Raw genomic sequence first — 20,306 nt, 5'->3', positions numbered from 1 at the left:
CATAAAAAACATGTTTCAACTGAAACAACTCGAAAGTAGGTCACTAAGCCAATAAAATATAGGCCGAAATCATTTGGGCAGAATAAATTTAAAAAAAAACAAAAAAAAAGAAATATATACAAGGTCAAGGTTGAAAAAATTACAAAGAAACAGCACAGGTAAATCAGAAAACAAAAAGCAACTATACAGTAAAAAAACTAACATATGGAAAAAAAAATTTAGTCGGATGATAAATACAAAGCGGAAACTAAGCTGACAAAAAGTAAATCGAATGCGACGAAGTCGAAGATTCAAAAAAAAAACACCAAAGAAATATCATGTAAAAAATTTTAATTGCAAACTTATTGGAGTAACACTAATAAGGATGCACAGTGAGAGTAATAGACCAAGGAGCGCAATTATACGACGCACATACTGCATGCATGCCGTGGACTGCATAAATTGCATGCTGAAATCTGTGGACAAAGTTATTTACGGGAAAAAAGTCTAGTAACCCATTGCAATACCCTTGCAATCACAAGGGTAATGAAAAAACGGAGTAGGCCTATAAAATAATTTTAAAAAATCGTTTCAAAAAAGGTTCGATGCTTTTCTGGTTTTCTTTACGTGCGGGATAAGTAACTTTTTTGATGACATCATTACCTCTAATTTATCGAATTGAATTGAATACAATTTAAGATCATCACTCGTTAATTTATTTTTACGTTTATTCTATTCATTTTTTCAAGTTTATTCGACTAATTTTTCATTGGATTAAAAGTTTCAAACTCTTCTCTTTCACAATTTCCGTCTTATTAGTCTGCAGTTTATTGGACTGCTCAAACTCTGAGAAAATAATTCACCCTTTCTTTGGTAAAATTCAATTCGAAACTTCGAGGGCCGCCATATGAATCTACATCCACGCTAGAATTACCAGTGGGGGTCCCAGTGTTTTCAAAAAATTGAAACTTAAGTAGATTTAGTTTTTAGCGGTAAACACTGTATCAAAGGCATTCGTAAAGAAAACAGCAAAAATTTTGTTTAACAGCTTGCTAGAAGGTGGCAACTTCAATGCTTGTGAAAGAAACAAAATCGTTGACTTATAAAAGAATTTATCTCGAATTCAACAAACAAAGGGGGCCGCATTTTTCCTTAAACCATCAACTAACGGATGAACGTATTAGCTATTTTCTTCAACTATTTCAGCGACTTCACATTTTCAAATTATTCAGCGAGTGTCAACTTCAGATATCGATTTGCTAAACTTGACAAAAAAATTAAATTTTCACACAGAGGCGAAGCAGAGTCTCCCAGCACTTGCGATGTCAAATAAACATAGCATTGCAAACTATCCAACAAATGAAAACTAATGCAATTAAATGGGGGTGAATTTGAAAAAAAAAGTTGTCTCGAGTGGTGTTCAATTTGAGAAAACGACCAACAACACAACAGATAGCATGAAATACTGTTTCTAAAACATTTATCGAGCAACAAGAAAGCCGACAACGCTTCGGTAAAAACCCGCTGCGCATAAAACAATTCATGAAAAAAAAATGTCCATGAAAAACTTTGAGAAAGGACTTTTCTGAAATCTTTAGGCCTTCCCCTACCGAAACACACAAAGCAATGAAAACCTATTTTTTACCTCAAAAGACGCAAAAAAGTCATTAAGCCAATAAGAGATTCTAAGCAAAAAAAATAGAAAATTATACAAAAAAAAACAACAAAAGTCCGAGCAAAAATGCTTTCAGTAACAATTAAATTATCTTGCAGCACAAGAAAACTAAGAAATGTGACAACAAGGTGAAAAAAGATAAGCAGACAACCGACTTGCCCTTGAATCGTTTGATACTGATACTTTTCGGTTTAAAATAACATGTCCTGGCCGGCTTCGAGCCTATGCCCTTTGCCGTCTACTTGCTTTGGTAACCAGTAGTTTTAATTTTAATAAAGTGAGTACGTCAGCAGCAGAATTGATGCTGCACAAACAATTCAGTGAATTCGTTAAACTAGTTGTTAACCTGAAAAAAGTCTATATTCCGATTCGGTAACGCTTGGTATTCGTAAGCGTAACAGCAGGAAAATTCTTCTAACATTGAAGAAAATGTCTGGTCCATTGTTAAAACCACTAAAAACATTTATCGTCTGCTTTTATAACAAAAATTAAAAACTCGTCAGAGTACTTAAAACTAACTCTTGCTGATATTTTAGAAACAGCTATTAACATAGCTCTGAGTTCATAATTTTTGTTATATCGCCTTTAGAACCGACAAAAAATTAAACTTGTGTCTGACTTTTAATCAGTAGCTAAGCAATTTATGCACACAGTTTAGTTGATTTTAACTAGCTACTCAACACGCATAATAAGAGGCCTTCTTAAATTCATTATTGGTTTAAAAACGGCTCTTCATTTTTGTTGTTTTGTTGATACTTCTTTGGAGCGAAGAAAAAGCAATAAGCACATGCAGTGTTTAGTCTAAAGGCGGGTCTAAATTGGTCTGAGGCAACGTCAAATTTTGATCGACTCTTATAATTCTAATCCCAAACAAATCCTTTTACTGAACCAGTAATATTCTAGTTGAAATCAACTCCAAGCCAGAAAAATATTATTTACCTAACCTGCCGATCAGACCTAAAGAAACAATTGGACCAAGGTAAGCTTATTAACACATTCAAAAACTCCAATTAAGGTCCAAAAACTCCAAATTTGAGATGCAATACAAAAACGTCCTTCATCCTATTTTTAACGTTTTTCGTTAACTTTCGTGGAATCAAAATTCGTGGAAAATTTCGTGGTCGTATATTTTAATGGGGGTGAAGGGTTGCAATAGTTCAAAAAAATTAATTCTCGAGAAAAAAATGTACAACACCCACGGCAATCGATCTCTCCACCTTGTTAGTGACAAATAACTGTCACAATACTCATCCAGAATGCAAGATAAAGGAGATTTTTCATTGATGGTTTTTATATCCAACTATGATCATATTTGTTATACCGTTTCATTTAGACCTGAGAAGGATTCAAACTCTCGACCCTGTAACTGCCACCTCACCTTCCTAACAACAACTACCATCTTACCACACTTTAAGCTATGAATACATCTTCAACATATGGCAGACACACTTACATCTGCTCCAAGTGTCGCTCCTCGGTGAAGAAGAAGATGCAATGGGGTCCCTGGAAGAACTGCTGCATCATGGAGGCACAACAGGTGCAACAAAGGGAATCTCCGAAGAGATCAGCTGTGTTGAATGAGCACAGCAGTGGAGCTATGACTGCCAGAGCTGCTATTGTAAGCAAGGGTGCCTTTTGGGGGATGTAGATATTTTTCAGGAATTCGAGTTTTAGGTCTACCAATCAATTTTTGGGCGCCTTCATAAATGCAAATGAAACTTTAATAACATGCCAGCTAAACCAATCATCGTGTTAAGCTTGTATCAATTTTTTTTAAAAAAAAATCAATTCTAATCATCTATTGAAATTGCTTGAGTCCCAAGTGTACATTTTTGTACCAATCGCAAAATCTGACAAGGGTAAAAAAAATTAAAAACCAGTAATAAACCATTACATAGGAACCAGTAATAAACCATTCTAACCAAGTCCAAACTTAAACTTCATTTTTTTGAACGCCAAGTTATATTCTGTAATGGCACAAAATGAACCCTGGACGCATTGAAAATAGCATTAACAGATTAAGATCAAGCATGCGCTGAAAAAACCACGATATGTCAAAACCTCTAAAAAGTTCCCAAAAACGGCATTTTTTTCTGGGAATTTTTCCAGCAAAGCAAAATATTGTTATTCGGTGCATTATTCAAACCACTCGAAAAATTTAACGTCTGCTCTTATAACAAAAAATAAGAACTAGTCAATAACTATTAAGCTACTTAATTTGGGAGATCTCAACTTGGTCGATCTAAAAAACATGTACACAAAACTTTCAATATTTTTTTGAACCCGCTCCCCCCCCCCGCTGAAATAGAGAAACTCTTAAAATTGCCCTTCACAAAAGTGCTATGTTTTAGGACACCTCCATTCTGACCCCCAAGGAGAGCAACAAGAGTAAGAAAGACACTAAGCAGAAGCAGAACCTGTTGGGTCCATTCATGACAGCCCAGAAGACCACTTGTGGTGCACTGTGGAACTGGGACGAGGGACTCACCGAACACAGGCACACAAACAGCATTATAATTATTACATAAAATAGTTACATAATATAATTAATTAAATAATATAGTAAAATAATAGACAAAACCGGCTATAATTTCATAGCATCTCTTGGCAAACTCACATTAAATTCGCGCGACTGCGGCGGTTTGTCTTATTTCGGACAAAATAGCATCTTTTAAGCAAACGATAGAAATCGGATATTTGCCCTACTTTTTGAAAAATGTCTGATGTTTGCCCTACCCTACCCTAGTAAAGCCGCTTTTAGGATGTTAGCAACACTTTTTTGTTTTTCGGATGTTTGACATATCGGATTTTTGCACGGTACCCTATCATAGCATAGTTACATAATATAATTAAATAAGATTACATCATATTACAAAGAATTGTTACACTACATGGCAGTTTCCCATTACAGCCCCGCTAGCAAATTATAGCCCTTCCATGATAGAAAAATCCTACCATGATTGGGCTACATAATTTTGGTACTAAGCTCGGGGCGTAATATATACGCTGCTTGGCAACAATTTTTCACCCCCAAGAAAGACAGAATTCATTGATTAAGCATGCACGAATTTTTTCTTTGTAACGAATCATGCCATGCTCTTTAGAGAAAGATCCATGATTTGTTAAAAATCGAGGATTGATCATTTTTCGTTCTCAGGAAACCTCACTTGGGCATTGCTCCGGCTGATGTCTATGCGTGGAGTGAAAATTACGTCAAGACTGCCAGAGCGCCATAAGAGAAGTCGGAGTCACGACATAGTCGCTAACGAGACAACTTCGCCAACAATGAAAACTTGAAAAATGAGAGATTAGAAAGATGATGCTAAACTTACAAATGAAACTACTAAATTATGGGCGAGTAAGACAGTTGATTGAATTTAAACATGGTCATCTTATGAACAAATTTTTCGGGATGACTGAATTTCTAAGCTAAACTAAAAGTGCAAATAACTTAAACTATAAGATGCAAACAAGAGTGAAAAAAAAACTATCTAACATATTAAAAAGAGTCATCCAAATAGATCTTTTCTAAAAATTAATCGTCCATAATTCAGAGTGTAATTGAACTAAATTGCTTCAACGGCTTTATTAAATTTAACTTGAGCTGCTTATTGGTGCGGTAAAAACCGTGCTTCATCAAAAATTATTGCTGCGGTAAAACTAATGATCATATGTGACCAGAAATTAACGAATTAACAATTTAATTTTTGAAATACAACGTAGCTGGAAGATGTTACTATAGCAGGTGGCTATCACGTATCACTACGTGGCTAAACAGAAACAAACATTTTTAAAAAGATCAAACAGTAAAAAAGATTCTCTTTTATTTAAAAGCTAAACTCTCTTATATTTCGGAGGCAAAGCAGCACTTCGCAAACAAACAAACAAGTGGTTGCTTAATTTTTTACACAGATGCGAAGCAGAGCTTCGCAACACTTGCGATACATCAAAAACGTTGCATTACAAGATAGTGAATAAAAGAGACGAAAGTTGAAAAACATAGCCAACAGACAGTTGGAAGACAGTGAATGAAGCAAGCCAACAGAAGGATCCAGACGACGCCGCCTTCCAGTGGTGGATCCGACATCTTGGGCCCCACCAAGATGCAAATGGCGTCAAGCCCCCCCTCCCATTGGGTCGGGAGAAGCTCAGAAGTCTCCGGGTTTTCGGTTACGGAGCGTCTGAAGCCGGCCAGGCTGCTCCGTCTGCTCATCCTTATACTACTACTCCGCTCCGGCATTAATCCAAACCCTGGTCCAGGGCCTTACTTTTGCTCCCCTTGCTCTTTCCGCATCAAACGCACCCAGCCCAGTGTCTGGTGCCACATCTGTGGTTACATTCACCTTAAATGTAGTGGTCTTACCCACCTTAACCAACACCACCCTGACTACTATTGCCCTACCTGTACCTCTACCTACATTTTACCTCCCCCAGGCACCAGGTCCTCTAACTTGACCACCCCCAACTCCCAAACTTGTTCAACTTCCCTAACCGCCCCCCAACCCCACCTCCCTAACCCCCCTCCCCCTCCCACCCTTCCCACCTCCTCGAATTCCTCCTCCCAAAATCGCGCAAATCGTAATCGTGTAAATAGTGTAAATCATTTTAATCATACTGCTGTTAATAATGTAAATAGTTCACCACACCCCGCCAAAGGCCTTTTAAAAATCCTTCAATTTAATTGCAACGGTATCTCCGGAAAAGCACCCGAAATTGCTGCTTTCTTATCTCAAAATCAAATTCATATTGCTGTCTTCCAAGAAACTAAATTAAGAAAGAAATCTCGAAACCCCTCACTTGGCTCACACTACACTTTAATTAGAAAAGATCGAGAAAAAGAAGGGGGCGGTCTTCTCATAGCCATACATGAGTCGATACAATACGAAGAAATAAATATTAACAACGATGGAACACTAGAGGCTATGGGTATATCAGTGGTAGCCAGTTCATCCAAGCTTCGTATTTATAATTTCTACATCCCCCCTCGCTCGAGCTGTCCCCCTGGTTACTCTGCGTCCCTTGCCGAACTACTTGAACCTGGGGACGCCTTAGTACTCGGGGATGCCAACGCACATTCACAACTATGGAACTCCAACATCGAGGAAGATCAACGCGGCTGTACTTAGCAATGAAATAACCGAATCCACCTTTGCACCATTAAATGATGACACACAAACCAGAATCCCTTTTAACTCAGAAAACCAACTCTCGTCACCAGATATTTCCCTCGCATCCCAATCGCTCTTACTCTCCACATCATGGACCCCAATTAAATCTCTAGGATCAGATCACCTACCCATTCTTCTAGAACTACCCTTGGATGATTTTATAAATTTTTCACCTAAAAGGACTTTTATAAATTTTTTAAAAGCAGATTGGATCAAATTCACAGAGGAAATTGAGGAGGGTTTCTTTTCAGCGATTCCACCTTCCGGAGTTGCCGCCGGAGAGAAATTCTTGAGGGACCTGGTGCTCAGGGCAGCACGCCACCACATCCCCGCTGGCCGTATTCGCCACTTCACTCCCTCTCTTTCCCCCGAGTCTACTGCCCTTGCCGCCGAAAGAGATTTAAGCCGACAACAAAATCTCCCCCCAGAAGTCATATCCCAACTGAACTGTAGACTCATGAAACAGACAGCAAAGGACAAAGAAAATAAATGGCGAGAATTCCTCCGGACTTGCGACTACCGCACTGGTGCCAGAAAGTTCTGGAAAGTGGTACGCTCCTTAAATGGATCTAAGCCCGTGGCAGGAAGACACCCCATTACTTTTGGTTCTAAACCCATACACTCACCTCGTGATATTACCAGCTCTTTTAACAAACAATTCACCAATGCCAGACCCCACGCCTCTGACAAACTCCTTCGTATAACGAGAAGAAAAATTGCCAAACTACCGCTGTCAGACAGCCCAATTTTTACCCCTGAAAATACTAAACAAGCCATTGCAGACAGCAAACCATCGCGAGCGCTAGGTCCCGACGGCCTTTGTAATATACATCTTAAACATCTCGGCCGACTTGCTACTCAATACTTAACATACCTTTTTAATATCTCTTTGTCCGAAAACATTATCCCCCAAATTTGGAAAAATTCAAAAATTGCACCGCTTCCAAAGCCCAATAAGGATCTTAAACAATCAACATCTTACAGACCTATATCCTTACTCTGCCCAGCAGTTAAAATTCTGGAGAGGCTCGTTCACCCCATCTTTACCAAACATCTCCCCAACGCCAAACACCAACACGGCTTCCGCCCTTTTCACTCCACCACCACAGCACTCTCCACTCTCGAAATTTACATTTCAGACGGTTTTAACCAAAATCGCCCCCCTAAACGTACGGTACTGGCCACACTTGACTTATCTAAGGCTTTCGACATGGTGTGTCATCGCTCACTTGTGGAACTCGTTCATGACACTCCCCTCCCAAGAAGTCTAGTCCGCTGGCTAAGTAATTACCTTAATGGTCGACAGGCTGCCACCTCATTCCGTGAACACACATCGCCCCATCGAATAATCCACTGTGGCGTACCCCAAGGTTCTGTTTTATCACCCACACTCTTCAATTTTTATGTCCATGATGCACCGCCACCTCCCGATAATGTAAACCTTGTTTCGTATGCAGACGATTTCCACCCCTTCGCAAGCAGTTCCAATATTGATATCGCCTCAAACTCCATCAATAGCTACCTAAAAAGGCTCTACGATTTTTTCACCTCACGCAAACTAAGTTTCGCGTCCTCTAAAGGATCAGTTACACTTTTCTCCTCTTAAAACAAAGAATTTAATAAAACACCTAGTGTTCTTTTAAATAACGAGGCGCTACCCCTAAACAAAAATCCAACAATCTTAGGGGTGACATTTGATCCAACACTTTGTTTTGCCACTCACTGCAAACAATCCGCTGAAAAGGCCAGACGCAGGATCGGAATCCTGAAGGCATTAGCAGGATCAACCTGGGGTCACTCCAAAGAAACCCTCCTCCTAACTTTTAAAGCTCTAATTCGCCCCATACTTGACTATGCAGCCCCCGCATGGTCCCACGCATCAAGTAACACCTCCATAAATTGCCTGCAGGTTGCCCAAAACCAATCACTTCGCGTTGTTACTGGATCAAATCTAATGAGTTCCACTGCCCACCTGCACAGTGAATCTGAAATCCTAACGGTCAAAGACCACCATACCCTTCTGTCATCTCAATTTTTTATCTCTACCTATCGTTCCCACCATCCCATTAATTTTATACATTCACATCCCCCTCCTCCCCGTCTACTTCGCCCCTCAATTATAAGCTGCTTCAAAGAAGACACCCAGAAAATTTTAACCGACTTTTCAGTCTACGCAAACCACCCTCTAGTTCTGGACGACAGAGACGAAGTCTCCACTTTTATTTTTAACTACTACAAACCAATTTTAAAAGACAACCATACCTCCCATGTAACCAAGTTCCTAGCCGAAACCCCTCCGTCTAAAGTTATTTGTATCCCTCCACCAAAGATTGACCCCTCTGAAAAATCTCTCCCACGTCCCACGCGCTGTAAGCTCTCCCAACTCCGGTCTGGCTACAGCCGGCTCCTTAACACTTACCTATCCCGCATCGACAGCTCCATCTCCCACCTTTGCCCAACCTGTTCCCTTGCCCCCCACACAACATGTCACCTTTTCAACTGCTCCCAAAACCCCTCCCCACTCACCCCAGCAGACCTGTGGCTTCGGCCGGTAGAGGTTGCTAAGTTCCTTGACCCGGAGACAGAAGAACCCAACCCGACCCGCGTGGGCTAACAACAACAACAACAAGCCAACAGAAAAATTTCCTGATTTGAAAAGAAAACAAAAAATCATAACGAACTTTAACAGAGCCTGAACTAAGTTCATCGACTCCTAAAACTATCATTAAAAAAATGAAAAACTAAATCTATAAAAACTTCAGGTTTGTATCGGATAATGTTCATAAATAGCCTTAGAAAAGCATTAAATCATGACTGAGGGGCAAACAGTTTAGATCGAAACAAAAATCCATGATTGGCGAGGTAAGCTAAAAAAAGATAAATGAATCGACGGATATAGGGACGAAAACGAAAAAATACTACTTAAATTGAGCTCAATCTAATTACTACCTAAATGACAGTGGTTTCACCTTTTCAAAATATAGTCAGCAGACAGTTGGAAAAGAATCATGAACGCAAGTAAACGGGAAAAAAATAACTTGTTTTTTGAAAGAAAAACATCGTGTTTCGAAATTTAAAGAAAAAATAACTACCTTGAAGCTCTTTGAATTTGAGGAAAAAATTATGAATTGTACTTTTTGATAAAATTAACCCAATTTGAGAAAACTTGATCGATACGTAAATTTATTATCACGCTGGTAAATCTGAAAATTGGAATCCACTTAGGAGAATAACGTTTTTTTGTGACACGAAACTAGAAGTCGATCACGTTTTTTGTGACCTTTTCACTTTTGATGTTCACTGTTCACGATAGTTGATTTTGCCTCCCTTTCAACAAAAGAAATGAACTGAACCTATAAAAATAAATTAAACTTCATACGACGAAAAAGTAACCAAACGTCAAACCGCAAAAAATCAAACTTTATCGTGAACAAATTTTAGACTTTTCTTAACAAAAAAAAATCACCAAAACCTATGAAAAAATTTTCACTAAGTTCATGATTCGTTAAAACTGAGCATGTCGGGAGCCTCAAGGTATAAGTAACTGCACGTTATTTTTTACGATTTGTAAAATGTTGTTTACGGAAAAAAATCTGGTTCCCGATTTCAAGTATACTTAAAAATGACAAATAATCGTGGATACACAACCTAATCAATGGTACACAATGTGATCGCTAGTACAGAACCTTCGTACATATTGGTTGCAAAAAATGGTAAAATTCACAGCAAAAAAAAACATCAAACAGGTCAGGTAAAAAAACTACAATTTTCAACTAATGTAAAAGAGCAAGAAAACTAACTCTTCCTTTGATGTTAAATGTCCAATTCAAATTTCGAATACAGAGATGAGTTGAAGTTTTTCGTTAGTTCGCTATAGAAAACAAAACTCTGTAAAAAACATCAGTTCCTGCACAAGGATTCTTGTCATTCCAGAAATGGACCATTCCTGAATTTTTTTGAGCTTGGTTTAAATTTGGTTAGCAGAAAAAACATACTTTTGAGTTGTTTGCCAGGAAAACCTATTTTACGATTTGACAACAATTGCAAATCACTGAAATTAGAAAAAATTCCTTTAGCTTTCAACTACGTCAAAAAAACTTACTTGAAAATGCAAAACAATCAGAAAAAATTGTGCACAAAAACATTTAGAGTTGCAACCTTTCACACGCCGGACGGTGACAACTAAGAGACGGAAAGAACTAAGTCGAAGAAAAAGTATTGAAAAAACATTTTTTTGGAACAAATGAAAAATTCAATAACAGAAAAACAGTCGGTAACACAAATACCAGCATTAAATACGCCGTTACCATTTATCGAGCGTCTGCTAAGCCGACAATAAGTGGGAAGACGACCATTGAGCCGAAAACATAGACAAATACTATAAGACATTGACACCACCAAAACTTTGATAAATCATGTGGACCGAAGGAAACTTTCAAATGAAACAAAAATGGAAAAAATATGCGAGCAGGGGTAAGCAAAATTACATGAGAAAATCAATAATACTTGCAATTACATAAAATAGTAATTACAGCACAAAAAAATCCTTATAAAAATTTTTCAAGAAAATTTCTTCCCGATAACAAGAAACTGATTTTCTATACTGTATAGATTAACTGAAAAACACTGAAAATTGACACTAAAACGGTCTCTATTTTTTTAAAAAAAACTTCAAATGCTGTTTCTAAAAAAATGGAAAGAGTTAAATGAGAAAACAACTAAGATAGAGCCTTGCCGAAAACGTTGCAAAATTGCTAACAACGTAGGAAATTCAAAATCTTTCGGGACAAGATACTTGACTTGAAATGAGCCAACTGTAAGAAAAACATCTAGTAGCTGACTATACTACAAAAATTCTAGAAGCTGACTTTACTACAAAAATTATAGTAGCTGACTTACAAGCAAGATCGTTGAAAAAGAAACGCAATCCTTAAATACGATTAAACTCACCCTATTTATTCATCAAAATATACATGGTCTTGTTTCGATTCGAGCAACATTCCAAAGAATAGGGAAAATTGCGGACCTGTATGAAACTAAATTCCGTCAAGAAACACTTAAACAACTATAGACTGATTTTTGAGAAACCCTTATTTTGCTATTTGCTTAGCACTATGAATCTATCATCCCGCTTACTTCAACGTTCAAAAGCAAAATCCAATGAAACTGTATTTTTCATATTCATTATTAAGCAGCAATTCTCGCATATTTTCAGACTGCAATCAATATGCAACTCATAACACAACAAAAATGACCCTGAATTAATTTCTATATGGAAACCAATCACAGCGCAACTATCTGAAGAGAATCATATTTTAGTACGACTGACAGACAAATTATCGAATCGAAACTCTAATAGCAATCCATGGCGACGTGAACAGCTTGTGATTCGGCCATTAATTGTTCACATACATGAATGAATGAAGTCCACTTCCGCTCTTGTTCACTAACAACTTCTTCAGTCCGCCTTCCGATCGCAACCTGAAAAAAAAAACAGACAAAAAATGAAGTTCAGAAAAGAAATTACAGAAAATGACTATCCTTAGACAGGTGTTATTATTACCACAACTTTTATTATTATTAAAACGGAGAAATTCAACTTTCAGGCTTTTGGTTCCGATTACTAGCAAACTTTCCCACTGTTGTGAAATTTGGTCATTAGACTTGCTCGGCTACTACAAACAAATTTGGTTCTCATAGCTAATTTGTGAAACCAGAGGCGAATTTAGGGGGGGGGGGGCCACCCCCCCCCCCTCGGGGATTAGACCTCCTGCCGACCCAAAGCGTCCCCCTTTTGTACTATTTTAGATATCCATTTTTGGTGACAGACCGTAAATTTTTTCTAATGGCTCCTTCGGCGCCAATATATACTAATTTTGAGGGGGAGCACGTGCCAAAAAAACGCAATTTTTTAGTCAAAATTTATCAAAAAGTGCCCAAAAATCCACACCCCCACCCCCCTCGAGAAAGTTCTAGATCCGCCACTGTGTGAAACCACACATTACACCAAAAAACCTAAAACTTAAGTTTATATAAGGTGCTGGAGAAAAGCTGACTTTTATCCTTCAGCCAAATTTCATAACCATGGAACCGGAAGATTTCTCAGGGTTGTGCAAGGGGACCGAACTTGTTTGGATTTTTTAAATGGTCCACATAGCGTTACAAAAGGACAATGTGATCAATAACTGAATTAGCAAATTTTCAACTAAGGGTTGACAAAGAGCCAGAATTTCTTGAAGTGAAACGCTGCGCATCAGGTCTCAAATTGGTTTTTTTCATGATAGCAAAAATTAAATTTCTAGGCTGTCATCAAACCGCTACTGCGCTACTGGCTTCATTCGTTTGTAAATTAAATTTTGCTTGAACCTCTTGCATTTACTCCATACCTCAATGTGATGAACTAGCATTCTGTCACTTGATGAGTCACTTAGAAATTTCTCCAGCCAATCAGGGACCACCAACTTTTTACCATCTGAAGTTAACAATTGCTTTTTTTCGCTCTCAGTCTTAAGCTGAGAATCAGCAGTCTGATTATCATTCGCAGATATGCAGAGAAGCTTAGCGGCCAGTGACTTTGTCTGATAGCTGAAAGCAGATTTGGATTCAGTTGAAACCTTCAAATTGCTCATAATTCATAATTAATATCCACCCCCTTGAAAAAAACCATGAGAGAACGGGGTATAGACTGGCGATCAGTTGATCCGCAGGCTGTTGCCAAATCTTTTAAATCTCCAAAACCTTGGGATTTTCTCTCCGATTTGTAAAGCAATCAGTACCTCAAAATTCGACCCCTCAAATGCCATGCCTACGATTTTTCTTTAAATAACATAGCTGCAAACCTCAAATGGCTTTCAAAAAACAACAACAGAAAACTTGCTGAAACATTAAGCCATTTCGTACCTGCATAAATCTGATTCCAAGGTACGCATGAATACTTCTTTGCTCACATACTTTCTCATAATGCTACAATTCTCCATCAATTGCATCATCTCACTGTGGATTACGTCATCGCAAAAGCATGAACAATGGTTGAAAAACTCTTCCGCATAAGTCTCAGACAGACAGTCATTTATCTCGTTTTCGCATGTGACTTGAATGAGTTTGCACACAGATCCAAGCACGTAAACAGTTGAATCTTTCATCAAAATTAGAATCATATTCGAAAAATCTGTCAGTATATTGTGATTGGAACTAGAAGTGAAATACACGATAGTTCCGTAGGATCTACTTCTTGTTCAAAAGGCTGCGATCAACAGCGATGGGCAAGTTTAGTTTGAAAAAGTTAAGACACAGTCGAAGCTGCACTTCGCAAACTCAAGCAAAACGCGGCAAAAAGAAATTAACAGTCAAGAAAAAACAAAAACGTCTGTAGAGAAACTAAGCTCTCAATAGCAAAAAAATTAGTGGAATTACATATTGAAACCACGGACCTCTAACGTTGAGTTATTCATAATTTTGTCTTCAAAATTTTGCAGTTCGATAGTGGAGTTTTATTTCCTTTTTCAATAAAGTGAAATGAACTTTGAAAAAATCAAACAAAAATCATACCGCGATGAATCAAATTGAACAAATTGAAAATAACACAAGACTGCTCGTATCAGGGCGAAGCCCTGAATGTTCCGACTGCCTTTTAATGTTTTTGGAGCAGTAAAAACATAAATATCATTAACAAATTAAATGTAATAAAAAAAATGAAAATATTTTCGATGAAAATCATCCCCCTACACGCCATATAAACTACAAAAGCATAAATTTCGCTCCTTGTAACAAATCAAAAATGGCAAACAATTTTCTTTCAACCAATTTGGAATTATTTCTGAGACGGATTAAATCTCCGACTACGCGTTAATAGCGCGAAATATCGCCCATTAATTGTCCCAAATTGGCCAAAATGGCAATCTTTAAACCCCCATAACTTTATGACACACAAACCAGAATCCCTTTTAACTCAGAAAACCAACTCTCGTCACCAGATATTTCCCTCGCATCCCAATCGCTCTTACTCTCCACATCATGGACCCCAATTAAATCTCTAGGATCAGATCACCTACCCATTCTTCTAGAACTACCCTTGGATGATTTTATAAATTTTTCACCTAAAAGGACTTTTATAAATTTTTTAAAAGCAGATTGGATCAAATTCACAGAGGAAATTGAGGAGGGTTTCTTTTCAGCGGTTCCACCTTCCGGAGTTGCCGCCGGAGAGAAATTCTTGAGGGACCTGGTGCTCAGGGCAGCACGCCACCACATCCCCGCTGGCCGTATTCGCCACTTCACTCCCTCTCTTTCCCCCGAGTCTACTGCCCTTGCCGCCGAAAGAGATTTAAGCCGACAACAAAATCTCCCCCCAGAAGTCATATCCCAACTGAACTGTAGACTCATGAAACAGACAGCAAAGGACAAAGAAAATAAATGGCGAGAATTCCTCCGGACTTGCGACTACCGCACTGGTGCCAGAAAGTTCTGGAAAGTGGTACGCTCCTTAAATGGATCTAAGCCCGTGGCAGGAAGACACCCCATTACTTTTGGTTCTAAACCCATACACTCACCTCGTGATATTACCAGCTCTTTTAACAAACAATTCACCAATGCCAGACCCCACGCCTCTGACAAACTCCTTCGTATAACGAGAAGAAAAATTGCCAAACTACCGCTGTCAGACAGCCCAATTTTTACCCCTGAAAATACTAAACAAGCCATTGCAGACAGCAAACCATCGCGAGCGCTAGGTCCCGACGGCCTTTGTAATATACATCTTAAACATCTCGGCCGACTTGCTACTCAATACTTAACATACCTTTTTAATATCTCTTTGTCCGAAAACATTATCCCCCAAATTTGGAAAAATTCAAAAATTGCACCGCTTCCAAAGCCCAATAAGGATCTTAAACAATCAACATCTTACAGACCTATATCCTTACTCTGCCCAGCAGTTAAAATTCTGGAGAGGCTCGTTCACCCCATCTTTACCAAACATCTCCCCAACGCCAAACACCAACACGGCTTCCGCCCTTTTCACTCCACCACCACAGCACTCTCCACTCTCGAAATTTACATTTCAGACGGTTTTAACCAAAATCGCCCCCCTAAACGTACGGTACTGGCCACACTTGACTTATCTAAGGCTTTCGACATGGTGTGTCATCGCTCACTTGTGGAACTCGTTCATGACACTCCCCTCCCAAGAAGTCTAGTCCGCTGGCTAAGTAATTACCTTAATGGTCGACAGGCTGCCACCTCATTCCGTGAACACACATCGCCCCATCGAATAATCCACTGTGGCGTACCCCAAGGTTCTGTTTTATCACCCACACTCTTCAATTTTTATGTCCATGATGCACCGCCACCTCCCGATAATGTAAACCTTGTTTCGTATGCAGACGATTTCCACCCCTTCGCAAGCAGTTCCAATATTGATATCGCCTCAAACTCCATCAATAGCTACCTAAAAAGGCTCTACGATTTTTTCACCTCACGCAAACTAAGTTTCGCGTCCTCTAAAGGATCAGTTACACTTTTCTCCTCTTAAAACAAAGAATTTAATAAAACACCTAGTGTTCTTTTAAATAACGAGGCGCTACCCCTAAACAAAAATCCAACAATCTTAGGGGTGACATTTGATCCAACACTTTGTTTTGCCACTCACTGCAAACAATCCGCTGAAAAGGCCAGACGCAGGATCGGAATCCTGAAGGCATTAGCAGGATCAACCTGGGGTCACTCCAAAGAAACCCTCCTCCTAACTTTTAAAGCTTTGATTCGCCCCATACTTGACTATGCAGCCCCCGCATGGTCCCACGCATCAAGTAACACCTCCATAAATTGCCTGCAGGTTGCCCAAAACCAATCACTTCGCGTTGTTACTGGATCAAATCTAATGAGTTCCACTGCCCACCTGCACAGTGAATCCTAAATCCTAACGGTCAAAGACCACCATACCCTTCTGTCATCTCAATTTTTTATCTCTACCTATCGTTCCCACCATCCCATTAATTTTATACATTCACATCCCCCTCCTCCCCGTCTACTTCGCCCCTCAATTATAAGCTGCTTCAAAGAAGACACCCAGAAAATTTTAACCGACTTTTCAGTCTACGCAAACCACCCTCTAGTTCTGGACGACAGAGACGAAGTCTCCACTTTTATTTTTAACTACTACAAACCAATTTTAAAAGACAACCATACCTCCCATGTAACCAAGTTCCTAGCCGAAACCCCTCCGTCTAAAGTTATTTGTATCCCTCCACCAAAGATTGACCCCTCTGAAAAATCTCTCCCACGTCCCACGCGCTGTAAGCTCTCCCAACTCCGGTCTGGCTACAGCCGGCTCCTTAACACTTACCTATCCCGCATCGACAGCTCCATCTCCCACCTTTGCCCAACCTGTTCCCTTGCCCCCCACACAACATGTCACCTTTTCAACTGCTCCCAAAACCCCTCCCCACTCACCCCAGCAGACCTGTGGCTTCGGCCGGTAGAGGTTGCTAAGTTCCTTGACCCGGAGACAGAAGAACCCAACCCGACCCGCGTGGGCTAACAACAACAACAACAAGCCAACAGAAAAATTTCCTGATTTGAAAAGAAAACAAAAAATCATAACGAACTTTAACAGAGCCTGAACTAAGTTCATCGACTCCTAAAACTATCATTAAAAAAATTGAAAAACTAAATCTATAAAAACTTCAGGTTTGTATCGGATAATGTTCATAAATAGCCTTAGAAAAGCATTAAATCATGACTGAGGGGCAAACAGTTTAGATCGAAACAAAAATCCATGATTGGCGAGGTAAGCTAAAAAAAGATAAATGAATCGACGGATATAGGGACGAAAACGAAAAAATACTACTTAAATTGAACTCAATCTAATTACTACCTAAATGACAGTGGTTTCACCTTTTCAAAATATAGTCAGCAGACAGTTGGAAAAGAATCATGAACGCAAGTAAACGGGAAAAAAATAACTTGTTTTTTGAAAGAAAAACATCGTGTTTCGAAATTTAAAGAAAAAATAACTACCTTGAAGCTCTTTGAATTTGAGGAAAAAATTATGAATTGTACTTTTTGATAAAATTAACCCAATTTGAGAAAACTTGATCGATACGTAAATTTATTATCACGCTGGTAAATCTGAAAATTGGAATCCACTTAGGAGAATAACGTTTTTTTGTGACACGAAACTAGAAGTCGATCACGTTTTTTGTGACCTTTTCACTTTTGATGTTCACTGTTCACGATAGTTGATTTTGCCTTCCTTTCAACAAAAGAAATGAACTGAACCTATAAAAATAAATTAAACTTCATACGACGAAAAAGTAACCAAACGTCAAACCGCAAAAAATCAAACTTTATCGTGAACAAATTTTAGACTTTTCTTAACAAAAAAAAATCACCAAAACCTATGAAAAAATTTTCACTAAGTTCATGATTCGTTAAAACTGAGCATGTCGGGAGCCTCAAGGTATAAGTAACTGCACGTTATTTTTTACGATTTGTAAAATGTTGTTTACGGAAAAAAATCTGGTTCCCGATTTCAAGTATACTTAAAAATGACAAATAATCGTGGATACACAACCTAATCAATGGTACACAATGTGATCGCTAGTACAGAACCTTCGTACATATTGGTTGCAAAAAATGGTAAAATTCACAGCAAAAAAAAACATCAAACAGGTCAGGTAAAAAAACTACAATTTTCAACTAATGTAAAAGAGCAAGAAAACTAACTCTTCCTTTGATGTTAAATGTCCAATTCAAATTTCGAATACAGAGATGAGTTGAAGTTTTTCGTTAGTTCGCTATAGAAAACAAAACTCTGTAAAAAACATCAGTTCCTGCACAAGGATTCTTGTCATTCCAGAAATGGACCATTCCTGAATTTTTTTGAGCTTGGTTTAAATTTGGTTAGCAGAAAAAACATACTTTTGAGTTGTTTGCCAGGAAAACCTATTTTACGATTTGACAACAATTGCAAATCACTGAAATTAGAAAAAATTCCTTTAGCTTTCAACTACGTCAAAAAAACTTACTTGAAAATGCAAAACAATCAGAAAAAATTGTGCACAAAAACATTTAGAGTTGCAACCTTTCACACGCCGGACGGTGACAACTAAGAGACGGAAAGAACTAAGTCGAAGAAAAAGTATTGAAAAAACATTTTTTTGGAACAAATGAAAAATTCAATAACAGAAAAACAGTCGGTAACACAAATACCAGCATTAAATACGCCGTTACCATTTATCGAGCGTCTGCTAAGCCGACAATAAGTGGGAAGACGACCATTGAGCCGAAAACATAGACAAATACTATAAGACATTGACACCACCAAAACTTTGATAAATCATGTGGACCGAAGGAAACTTTCAAATGAAACAAAAATGGAAAAAATATGCGAGCAGGGGTAAGCAAAATTACATGAGAAAATCAATAATACTTGCAATTACATAAAATAGTAATTACAGCACAAAAAAATCCTTATAAAAATTTTTCAAGAAAATTTGTTCCCGATAACAAGAAACTGATTTTCTATACTGTATAGATTAACTGAAAAACACTGAAAATTGACACTAAAACGGTCTCTATTTTTTTAAAAAAAACTTCAAATGCTGTTTCTAAAAAAATGGAAACAGTTAAATGAGAAAACAACTAAGATAGAGCCTTGCCGAAAACGTTGCAAAATTGCTAACAACGTAGGAAATTCAAAATCTTTCGGGACAAGATACTTGACTTGAAATGAGCCAACTGTAAGAAAAACATCTAGTAGCTGACTATACTACAAAAATTCTAGAAGCTGACTTTACTACAAAAATTATAGTAGCTGACTTACAAGCAAGATCGTTGAAAAAGAAACGCAATCCTTAAATACGATTAAACTCACCCTATTTATTCATCAAAATATACATGGTCTTGTTTCGATTCGAGCAACATTCCAAAGAATAGGGAAAATTGCGGACCTGTATGAAACTAAATTCCGTCAAGAAACACTTAAACAACTATAGACTGATTTTCGAGAAACCCTTATTTTGTTACTTGCTTAGCACTATGAATCTATCATCCCGCTTACTTCAACGTTCAAAAGCAAAATCCAATGAAACTGTATTTTTCATATTCATTATTAAGCAGCAATTCTCGCATATTTTCAGACTGCAATCAATATGCAACTCATAACACAACAAAAATGACCCTGAATTAATTTCTATATGGAAACCAATCACAGCGCAACTATCTGAAGAGAATCATATTTTAGTACGACTGACAGACAAATTATCGAATCGAAACTCTAATAGCAATCCATGGCGACGTGAACAGCTTGTGATTCGGCCATTACTTGTTCACATACATGAATGAATGAAGTCCACTTCCGCTCTTGTTCACTAACAACTTCTTCAGTCCGCCTTCCGATCGCAACCTGAAAAAAAAACAGACAAAAAATGAAGTTCAGAAAAGAAATTACAGAAAATGACTATCCTTAGACAGGTGTTATTATT

At 38.2% G+C, this 20,306-nt stretch overlaps 4 protein-coding genes across 7 annotated transcripts in view; 1 reads left to right on the top strand and 3 right to left on the bottom strand.

The window, feature by feature from the left end:
• LOC134855173 (charged multivesicular body protein 6-A-like) overlaps window positions 1-20,306 on the bottom strand; it is a 340,778-nt gene that overhangs the window by 15,869 nt on the left and 304,603 nt on the right. The gene's annotated exons all lie outside the window — the stretch shown is intronic.
• On the top strand, window positions 2,304-5,074 carry LOC134855336 (uncharacterized). Its single transcript, XM_063871833.1, has 4 exons — window positions 2,304-2,633; window positions 2,988-3,272; window positions 4,006-4,151; window positions 4,812-5,074. The coding sequence occupies exons 2-4, from the start codon at window positions 3,072-3,074 to the stop codon at window positions 4,888-4,890; spliced, it is 426 nt and encodes a 141-aa protein (XP_063727903.1). The 5' UTR covers window positions 2,304-2,633; window positions 2,988-3,071; the 3' UTR covers window positions 4,891-5,074.
• On the bottom strand, window positions 11,979-14,008 carry LOC134855559 (uncharacterized). The gene is made up of 3 exons (XM_063872101.1): window positions 13,723-14,008; window positions 13,209-13,407; window positions 11,979-12,303 (listed from the first exon to the last, which is right to left on the bottom strand). The coding sequence occupies exons 1-3, from the start codon at window positions 13,977-13,979 to the stop codon at window positions 12,175-12,177; spliced, it is 585 nt and encodes a 194-aa protein (XP_063728171.1). The 5' UTR covers window positions 13,980-14,008; the 3' UTR covers window positions 11,979-12,174.
• Window positions 19,903-20,306, bottom strand: part of LOC134855170 (uncharacterized) — a 37,483-nt gene continuing 37,079 nt past the window's right edge. For all 4 annotated transcript variants that reach the window (XM_063871592.1, XM_063871593.1, XM_063871594.1 and 1 more), the window contains one exon: window positions 19,903-20,227. In XM_063871592.1, coding sequence (XP_063727662.1) covers window positions 20,099-20,227 — 129 coding nt within the window. In that variant the 3' untranslated portion in view covers window positions 19,903-20,098. The remainder of the gene's footprint in view (window positions 20,228-20,306) is intronic.

This window comes from Symsagittifera roscoffensis, chromosome 10 (assembly GCF_963678635.1).
Source record: "Symsagittifera roscoffensis chromosome 10, txSymRosc1.1, whole genome shotgun sequence".
In the NCBI taxonomy this organism is placed as follows: domain Eukaryota; kingdom Metazoa; phylum Xenacoelomorpha; order Acoela; family Convolutidae; genus Symsagittifera; species Symsagittifera roscoffensis.
Note: the sequence above shows the minus strand (reverse complement) of the source record. Positions and strands in the feature narration are given on the sequence as shown.

What these genes read in the sequence shown, in the direction of transcription:
- LOC134855336 (XM_063871833.1), top strand. Translation starts at nt 3,072, where the DNA reads ATGAATACATCTTCAACATATGGCAGACACACTTACATCTGCTCCAAG. An exon ending in TGACTGCCAGAGCTGCTATT is followed by an intron (nt 3,273 to 4,005) that starts GTAAGCAAGGGT and finishes GCTATGTTTTAG; the next exon opens with GACACCTCCATTCTGACCCC. An exon ending in GAGGGACTCACCGAACACAG is followed by an intron (nt 4,152 to 4,811) that starts GCACACAAACAG and finishes TTTCGTTCTCAG; the next exon opens with GAAACCTCACTTGGGCATTG.
- LOC134855559 (XM_063872101.1), bottom strand. Translation starts at nt 13,979, where the DNA reads ATGATTCTAATTTTGATGAAAGATTCAACTGTTTACGTGCTTGGATCT. An exon ending in TTGGAATCAGATTTATGCAG is followed by an intron (nt 13,408 to 13,722) that starts GTACGAAATGGC and finishes ATCTGCTTTCAG; the next exon opens with CTATCAGACAAAGTCACTGG. An exon ending in TGCTAGTTCATCACATTGAG is followed by an intron (nt 12,304 to 13,208) that starts GTATGGAGTAAA and finishes TTTTTTTTTCAG; the next exon opens with GTTGCGATCGGAAGGCGGAC.